The sequence below is a fragment of the Canis aureus genome, chromosome 1, assembly GCF_053574225.1.
Source record: "Canis aureus isolate CA01 chromosome 1, VMU_Caureus_v.1.0, whole genome shotgun sequence".
Taxonomy (NCBI): domain Eukaryota; kingdom Metazoa; phylum Chordata; class Mammalia; order Carnivora; family Canidae; genus Canis; species Canis aureus.
Genome location: NC_135611.1, coordinates 935,116 through 945,077, shown reverse-complemented (window position 1 = coordinate 945,077; position 9,962 = coordinate 935,116). Strand labels below are relative to the sequence as shown.

The 9,962-nt window shown below is 44.3% G+C and overlaps 1 protein-coding gene across 1 annotated transcript in view; it reads right to left on the bottom strand.

Annotated features, from left to right (window-relative positions):
• Positions 1-1,938: 1,938 nt before the first annotated feature.
• PARD6G (par-6 family cell polarity regulator gamma) overlaps positions 1,939-9,962 on the bottom strand; it is an 80,984-nt gene continuing 72,960 nt past the window's right edge. Inside the window, exon 3 of the mRNA XM_077870257.1 lies at positions 1,939-4,605. Within this exon, the coding sequence (XP_077726383.1) occupies positions 3,764-4,605 (842 nt within the window). The 3' untranslated portion in view covers positions 1,939-3,763. The remainder of the gene's footprint in view (positions 4,606-9,962) is intronic.

The window sequence follows — 9,962 nt, the reverse complement described above, 5'->3', positions numbered from 1 at the left end:
CCAGGACCCCGGGATCATGCCCTGAGCTGAAGGCAGATGCTCGCTCAACCACTGAGCCACCCAGGCATCCCTGGTTCCACACAAATCTTAAGATTATTTGTTCCAACTCTGTGAAGAAAGTCCATGGTATTTTGATAGGTATTGCATTGAATGTGTACATTGCCCTGGGTAGCATAGACATTTTCACAATATTTATTCTTCCAATCCATGAGCATCAATACTTTTCCTCAGTTTCTCTCAGAAGAGTTCTGTAGTTTTTAGGGTATAGATCCTTTACCTCTTTGGTTAGGTTTATTCCTAGATATCTTATGCTTTTGGGTGCAATTGTAAATAGGATTGACTCCTTAATTTCTCTTTCTTCAGTCTCAGTGTATAGAAATGCCACTGATTTCTGGGCATTGATTTTGTATCCTGCCACACTGCTGAATTGCTGTATGAGTTCTAGCAATCTTGGGGCAGAGTCGTTTGGGTTTTCTATGTACAGTATCATGTCATCTGCAAAGAGGGAGAGTTTGACTTCTTCTTGGCCAGTTTGAATGCCTTTTATTTCTATTTGTCTGATTGGTGAGACTGGGACGTCTAGAACTATGTTGACTAACAGTGGTGAGAATGGGCATGCCTGTCGTGTTCCTGATCTTAGGGGAAAGGCTCTCAGTTTTTCCCCATTGAGAATGATATTCTCTGTGGACTTTTCATAAAGGGTTTTTATGATATTGAGAAATGTTTCCTTTATCCCTACACTTTGAATAGTTTTGATCAGGAATGGATGCTGTATTTTGTCACATGCTTTGTCTGTATCTACTGAGAGGATCATGTGGTTCGTGTCTTTTCTTTTACTGATGTGATCTCACACATCAATAGTTCTACGAGTGTTCAACCACCCTTGCAGCCCGGGAATAAATCCCACGTGGTTGTGGTGAATAATCCTCTTTATGTACTGTTGGATCCTATTGGCTAGAATCTTAGAATTTTAACATCCATGTTCATCAGGGATATTAATCTGTAATTCTCCTTTCTGGTGGGGTCTTTGTCTGGTTTGGGGATCAAGGTAATGCTGGCCTCATAGAATGAATTTGGAAGTATTCCTTCCATTTCTATCTTTTGAAATAGCCATAGTGGAATAAGTATTATTTCTTCTTTAAATGTTTGGTAGAATAACAATCAGCATTTTGAAGGTATCTTTGCAACTTGCCATGAGACCCACTGCCCATATATGATCACTTTGTCTAATACTGCAAGATGCTATGTAACTTGTGATTCATGGCTAGCCTCATTGCCCAGCTGACAGGCTGGCTCCTCTGAAGGGCAGCATAGGCCCTGGGGTTGACAATGTGGATTACCAGGTCAGGGAGATCTACATCTCTGCTCAGTGCCATCTCTTCAGACTGTGGAGGGACACTCCAGTTGTTTGAGTGTCCCCAGCTGTAAACTGTAAAGTCACTGACAGGGTTAAGTTGATGAATGCCTGTACAAAGCACATTTCTTCCAGGAGTTATTGGTGGTTGCTGATGTCACCAGAATGTCTGTAATGACTGAATGGGGAACTCATGCTGCTATGCATCGTACGTAATGTCAGGGTGAGAAAGGATGAATGGCAAATTTGCAAACCTGGGCATATTTAGGGAGAGATGTGTAGGAAGTATTTGGAAAACCTTTTTCAAAAGGACTTAAAAAGAAGTTTCTAGATCTAAGATGCATCCATCTCCCATCAAATACAACTATAATTTCATTATTTGAAATGACCTACACATGCTTGTGTTTGAGTCCATTTTCTCTCTGCAAAATGGGGATAATGCTATTGGCTACGTGTGATGATTAAGTGGAAACATATGGCACAGGATAGGCTCTTGCTAAATAGCATTCCATTCTGAGGGATGAGTTTCTGCTCATCACCAACACTGCTAACCTCTCCAACATTTAGAACACAAGTGAAAAATATTAAATGCAAAGAAAAAGTTTTTATTCTTTGATATATAAAACCAAGAAAACTTTAATGTGTAATACAACATAGTATTTTTGTTTTGTTTTGTTTTAAAAAGAAAATGGCAGAAGATATGGTACAAAAATACACTGAAGCAGCTGTTCCAAGAAATTCAGAATCCCTAAAATTATGAACAACAGCATACAAGTCTGAGGAGGCTTCTTTTTTTTTTTTCTTTAAAAAATTATTCACATTTACTTAATTTAAAACATGGTAAGAAATATAACGTTCCTTCTTGGTAACAGATCCAGTTACTCAACAAGATATTCAATAACCAGCAATAACTTAGTAAAAGAACATTTCATTTCTGATAGTAAGTAGCACTAGAGTTTTGGTTCTATACTTATTGTAGTAAGAAAAAACCCACTTCTGACTGCTTAGGTGCCAAAAAAGATGCTCATACAGTTCACTGGAGCCCGTAAGTTTGGGTGCATTTGGACTCTCTGCCTAGACCTCAAAGGGAGAGCATCTCTGGTCCTCCCTTTGCTTAGGAATAAAACCAACAGTGATCCCGGTATACAAATAATAACATCAAACATAGGTGCAGGAGACCACAACTACTCAATAAAAGCTATTTCTGCCCAATAAATAGTTTCCAAAAGAAAATTAATTTGCTTTTACACTTAACGAATTCAGGAAAAATGGAGATGTTGACATAGGGTTTTCCCGTTTGTTAGCAGCAGGACAGTTCTGCCACCGACCAGCAGGGGTTGCTGTGCCACAGGAGAAGCATTGCCTGGAAAGGCATCCTAGAAAAATATTTTTACCTGTATTTATATGAAAGCTTTGTTTGGTCAGAGTTCTCGAAGTATAAGTGTAATATTTTCTCCTCGACAGTGGACTCAAACAAAATACACTTCATGTAAAACTGGGTCAAACATGAATAAATCTTTAAAATTACTGAATATATAAAATATTTCTGGAAGATCAAAAAGGAAGTGACAGTGAATTTAATGTGTTAAAAATAATTAATTGTCATGTGACTTGTAACTTAAAAACAGAGATAAGAGAAACTATACAACCAAATGACAGCTTTTAAAGGCGTATCTGGGGTTTGTGGTAGGTGGATCCATCCTTTCTGCTGACAGTATTTCAAAAATTGCCCTCAATCAGTCTACAAGACTAGTTTTTATCTATATTGGCTTTTGGTCAGAGAAGTATTGCTGAGCATACAGTGCCATCCAGCAGAGGTGGCGTTTGCCCTCAGAGGCTGAAGACAAGCCGCCTCTGACCACCTGCAGGCACTGCCGGACTGTTTCACACCAGGTCTTTTTTCCAGGGATGTCTGAGAGTTCAACACCCACTGGGCTATCTGAAATAGAGCTGTAAATAATGTGAAAATTTGAGATTCATTGTTTATAGTCCTACCTGTTAAAGGTTTGGTATGTATTGTTAGAAACCAGTCTCTGCAAGTCAGCTGGAGCACAGTAAAAACAGTGCTGACTCGACAGGTTGTTTTTGCACAAGTCACGTTAAAAACACAAATTTGACTGTATTTAAAAAGTAATTTTAAAGCTTCATTTATAAAAGTATCTTTAAAAATTTCTGAATGAAATCTTTTCTGCACGCAGTCAGATCCTTTCTGCCATTTCGGGAAAGGGCCGGGACCGACCTCGGCAGGACGCAGACTGCAAATGAGTGCGTGTGATGTTCTACGCAGAAGTTCCGTAAAAATAGCATCTGTATTTTCTGTCGGCAGGTTTGAATAAAGCGAGCCCGGGGTGCGGGCCAGGAGGCGGGATGGACGAAGAGCCGGGTGGCGGGCTGCCGGGCGGCGCGGGCCTACAGCGTGACGGCCGGGCCGTGCTCCTCCACCGCCCCCGGGGGCAGCGGCAGGGCCAGGCTGTGGCGCGGGTCTGCGCGCAGCGAGCTGAGCAGCCGGTGCGCCGGGCCCTCCCTGCCCAGCCCGGGGCCTGCGCCGTTGACCCGCGCCTGGCTGCCCGGCGGGGGCGGCGGGGGCGGCGGGGGCGGCGGGGGCGGCCTGGGCACCGGCCGCGGCCCCAGCACGCCCTCCAGCACCACGTCGGGCTCGTCGTCGCTGTCCACGTCGTCGGGCTGCAGGCGCAGCAGGGCGGGGGCCGCGGGCAGGCTGTGGCGGCTGGCCCCGCTGTCCGAGGAGCGGCCCGAGCCGCCCGCCACGCGGCTGCCGCGCACCACGTTGTTCCTCTGGTTGGCCGGCTTGACCGTGACGATGAGGTTGTGGCTGTTGGCGATCATCATGTCCGTGACCTGGTCCAGCGTCTTCCCCGCCACCTCGATGCCGTTCACCTCCAGGACCTCGTCATCCACGGCCAGCAACCCGGTGCTCTCGGCCAGGCCGCCGGGCACCATGCGCGAGATGAAGATGCCAGGCACCTTCTCCAGGCCCTGCGGGGCCACGCGCACGCTCGTGCCATCGCGGATGTAGAAACCCAGCGGCTTCTGGCAGCCGTGCCTGTACAGCCTCACGCGGCGGTGCGTCTCGGGCAAGATGTCCACGTCGATGATGGAGGACACCGGGCGGAAGTCGTGCGGCAGGCCGATGTGCAGGTGCGCCCGCCGGCGGGGGCCGTCCTCACGCAGTGCCAGTGCCTTCCTGCGGCGGGACAGCGAGCCAGCCCCGAAGCTGCCATGCTCGGCCTCCTCTGAAACAGCAGAGGGGACGATCAGGATGGGGCACAGTAGTGGAGGGTGGGGGCCCTGGGCCCGCCTCTCTGCTGCCCACCTGTTGGCTGGGCCCCGGGCTGCCAAACTCCCAGGCACTGAGCACCACAGTTACCTCTGGCTTCCATGGACTCCCAGGACTCTCACCCACATGCCTAGCAGGTCTCAGCCGCCAGGATGCTATGGAGGGACTTCCTGAGTTGTTTCACTGAGTCCGCAGTGATCCTGGCATCACTTGAGCTGGCCCAAGAGTTCAAGTCCAATCCCTAAAGTTAGCTCTCTGCAAATCTCCAGAACCACCCACAGGCAGTCGACAAAATGAATGAAAGGTGGAGAGGAAGAAACAAGAAACTGCAATAGATGGAAAGTTTAAGTGCCTGATTGGACTTTGGGAGGAGGGCAGCTCAGGGAGCGCCAGGACTCTCCCCGACCTCAGCGACCACTGCAGGGGCAGAATCTGGCTGATGGGACTATTTTGGGATAGTGGAGTCTGCTGAAGGATTGCAACTGTCCAGCAGAAGGAGCCAGTTCTGGTCTATTCTAGCTTGGAGCACAGGGGCAGCTACTCAGCCCTGCAGCAGGCAGCTGTGCATGTGTTTCAGGAGCCGCCTGCTGACGCCAGGTCAGCAGGAAGGACCCTTTCCTTCCAAGAGCAGAGTCTGTGCTCTGACTTCACAGGTGCAGATACAGAGGCTGCGGCCACTGCTGTCGCTCCTCTGGCTCCAGCTTGCGTGACTGCAATGGCACTGAGAGGGCGGGTGCCCCCTGATGCCCCTGTGGTTTCTCACTTTTCCCCTTTGGGGAGCCACACATTAGGACATTCAGAAACAGCTGCACACGTGGGAAATTAGGACGGATGGTGCCTGCCCAAGGGAAGGCTCAGAGAAGACCCCAGAAGACACTGAGCTTGCACCTTGGGCTGATCCTCAGCACAGAGGCAGCCTGCCACCATCCAAAGAATGATGACAACAAAACAGCAAAGCCTGGGAAAGGGGGGTGGGGAAGGGGAGTCTGATTTCCAGAGTCACCACATCAGGAGATTCGAATGTGCCATGTTCAGCCAAAAAATCACAAGGCACAGGGAGTTTGGCCCATTGAAAGGAAAAAGGGAATTCTACAGAATCTGTCCCTAAAAAAGACCTGATGTCAGATCTACTGGTCAGACGTTAACATGAATGCCCTGAGACCGTGGGGCTGAGAGTAGAGGAGTCTGAGCTCACCTCCCCCCACGGACACACAAGGCATCCACCACACAGAAGGCAACTCAACCCGAGAACCTGAGGCTAGCAGGACAACTCTTCCACAGCCAAGGACAGAAAGAAAAAGCCACACCAAGAAGGGCAGGAGGGGCAAAGACAGGAAGCAAATTCCTGGCACATGACCCACATGCGGGATGGCTATCACAGTTGCAGAGGTCCTCCCTGAGGACTGATGGCATCAAACCCCCAGGGTGACCCTGTATGAGGAAGATGAGCCCTCCTGATGTCTAGCTTTGAAAATCAGCAAGGCTCAACCCCAGGAGCTTTGAAAACTAGTGGAGCCTAACTCCAGGAGAGCAGGGCTGCTTTTGGAAGGCTAGTGTACTGTATCACTTGGCTTCAGAGCCAGTACAGAGGCAGCAGTCTGAGAAGTGCCTGGAGTATACGTAAGGGAAACTTACTGACAGATTTTAGGGCATGTGTTGCAGGGGCAGGAATCTGCAGGTGCTTTCTTTGGGAATGGAAGTGCTGATGGACACTACTGTTTTGCCCTCTTTCAGCCTAGCTGGCCAGGCACCACTACTGGCACTCTCCATCTAACGTGCTGGTCCTGCTTGCCTGGCCTTGGCAGGCACTCCTCCATCTGCCACACCCAGGGGGTAGCCCCAGCTGGGACGGACACTGCTGCACAGGGACTCCTGGCCCCAGGATGGGGGACAGCTCCCCCTACCAACATACTCCCAGCAGCCCACCCAGGGGACAACCCTGAAGCACATGCTTCTGATGACCAGAGGGGACTATGGCCCCAAAAGACATCTTTTGTGTGAGTCTATCACTTCAAGACCAGGAGACATAGCTGATGGATCTAATACATAGAAATAAACACAGAATCAGACAAAACCTCCGAAAAGGACCTAAGGAAATGAAGATAAACCACCTTCCTACTTGATAAAGAATTCAAAGTAATGGTCATAAAGATACCCACCAGACTTGAAAAAAAGAGTAGATGAACTCTGAGAACTTTAGTAATGAGAGAGTATTAAAAAAGTTGAATCCAATAAGTATAATGAAAATTATATCAGAGAAAACAAATAGCAGATTTGAGGATGCAGAATGGATCAATCAATGGTCTGGAAGACAGTCATGGAAAGCACCCATGCTGAACAACAACAAAAGGAAAAAATTAAATGATGAGACAGGTTAAGGGCTAAGTGTTTAAGATTCATGGGACAGGGGTCTTAGAGGGAGAGGAGATAGAGAAAGGTATAGAAAACCTATTTGAAGAAATAATAACTGAAAACTTCCCTAACCTGAAGAAGGAAAGGGATCTAGGTCCAGGAAACAGAGAGATCCCCAAAAAGATGAACCCAAGGAGTTACATACCAAGACATATGATAATTAGAATGTCAATGTTAAACAGAGAATCTTAAAAGCAAGCAAGAGAAAAGCTACTAGCTACGTAAAAAGGAAAGCCTATCAGACTGTCAGTTGATATTTCAGCAGAAACTTTGCAGGGAGGAGTAATAGGTTATAGTCAAAGTGCTGAAAGGAAAAAACCCTACAAGAAGAACACTCTGTCCAGCAGGGCTATCATTCAGTACTGAAGGAGAGATGGAGTTTCCCTGACAAACAAAAATTAAGAATTCCTAACTACTAAGCTGGCCTTATAAGAAACATTAAAGGGACTTCTATAAGTGGAAAAGAGAAGGCCATAACTAGAAGTACAAAAATTATGAAAGGGAAAAATTTCACAGATAAAAAGCAAAAACATAGTAAATGTAGTATAATTAATATACTCATTAAGAGTTACAAAACTAGTATGAATATTAACAAGCAAAAGTGGTAAAATAAATTATATCTATAAAACTTGGGGATACACAAAATAAAGTAAAATACATCATATCCATAAATTATTTTTTAGAGTGCTTTTGACTTAATATAGATTGCTGTATATGTGCTATACATATATCATGAATCTCATGATAACCACAAGCCAAAAACCAATAAATAGATACACAAAAAATAGAGAGGAATCCAAGCATAACACTGAAGAAAGTCATCAAATCACAAGGGAAGAGAACAAGAGAAGAAGAGAGGAACAGAATTATATCAGAAAACAGTGAACAAAATGGCAATAATTACATAACCTATTGATAATTTAATGCTCCAATCAAAAGACATGGGGTAAATGGATCTATAAACAAGATCCATCTATATGCTGTCTGTAAGAGACTCACCTTAGATCTAAAGACATACACAGATAAAAAGAGAAGGGATGGAAAAAGATATTCCATGCTAATGAAGAAAAAAAAAAAAAGCAACTGGGATAGCAATACTTATATTGAACAGACTAGACTTTGAAATAAAGACTATAACGAGACAAAGAAGGGCATCGCATAATGATAAAAGGACCAGTCCAACAAGAGGATATAACAATCACAAACATGCATGCAACCTGAAGCAACTAAATACATAAAGCAACTACCAACATTCTAAAGGGATAAACTAATAATAATAGTAGGAGACTTTAGCACTTCACTTGCATCAATGGATAGATATTCCAGACAGAAAAATCAATAAAGAAACAGTGGCTGTAAATGACACATTAGACCAGATGGACCTAACGGATATATGTAGAACATTCCATCCCAAAGCAAAAGAATATACATTCTTATCAACCACATGTGGTGCATACTCCAGGACAGATCATATTTGGTCACAAAACAAGTCTCAATAAATTTAAGAAGATTGAAATCATATCAAGCACCTTTTGTGACCACAATGGTATTACTAGAAATCAAATGCAAGAAAATGGAAGAAGCCACACACATGTCAAGGCTAAGTAACATGCTACAAAGGATCAACAAAGAAATCAAACGAAATAAAAGTTCCTGGAGACAAATGAAAATGGAAACACAGTAATTGAAATTCTTTAGGATGCAGCACAAGCAGTTCTAAGAGGGAAGTTTATAGATACGCCTACCTCAAGAAACAAGAAAAGTCTCAATCTAACCTTACACCTAAAAAAGACTATTAAAAAACCTAAAGCCCAAAGTTAGCAAAGGAAGTAATAAAAGATCAGAGTGAAAATAAATGAAGTAGAGACCAAAAAGATAATAGAAAAGATCAATGAGGGGGTCCCTGGGTGCCTCAGCGCCTGGGGTCCCTGGGTGCCTTTAGCGCCTGCCTTCGACCCAGGGCATAATCCTGGAGATCCAGGATCGAGTCCCACATCGGGCCCCCTGCATGGAGCCTGCTTCTCCTTCTGCCTGTGTCTCTGCCTCTCTCTCTGTCTCGCATGAATAAGTAAAGTCTTTTTGAAAAAAAAAGATCAATAAAACTAAGAGCTGGTTCTTTGATAAGATTTAAAAAATCGATAAACCTTTAGCCAGACTCATTAAGAAGAAAAGACGACTCATGTAAATAAAATCAGAAATGAGAGAATTTAAAACTGACATCACAGAAATCCAAAAAATTACAAGAGATTGCTATGGAAAATTATATACCAACAAATTGGACAACCTAGAAGAAATGGATAAATTCCTAGAATCTTCAAAGACTGAATCAGGAAGAAATAGAAAATCTGAACAGACTGCTACTAATGAAACTGAATTGATAATCAAAACCCTGGAAAAAAAAAAGTGCAGGGCCAGATGGCACAGGTGAATTCCACTAAACATGTAAAGAAGAGCTAAAACCTGTCCTTCACAAGCTCTTCCAAAAAATAGAAGAGGAAGGAAAACTTCAAAATTCATTCTTCAAGGCCAGCATTACCCTAATGCCAAAACCAAAGACACTACAAAAAAAGAAAATCAGAGACCAATGTCTCTGATGAACATAGATGTGAAAATATTCAACAAAATATTAGCAAACCAAATCAACAACACATTAAAAGGATCAAGTGGGATTCATTTCAGAGATGCATGGAAGGTTTGGGATCTGCAAATCAATCAATATGATGACCACATTAGCAAAATGAAGGATAAAAATCCTATGATCACCTTAATGGATGCAGAAAAAGCATTTGGCAAAGTCCAACATCTGCTTATGATAAAAATTCTCAACAAAGTGGGTGTAGGGAATATACCTCAACATATTAAAGGCTATATATGACAACCCACAGCTTACATTATACTCAA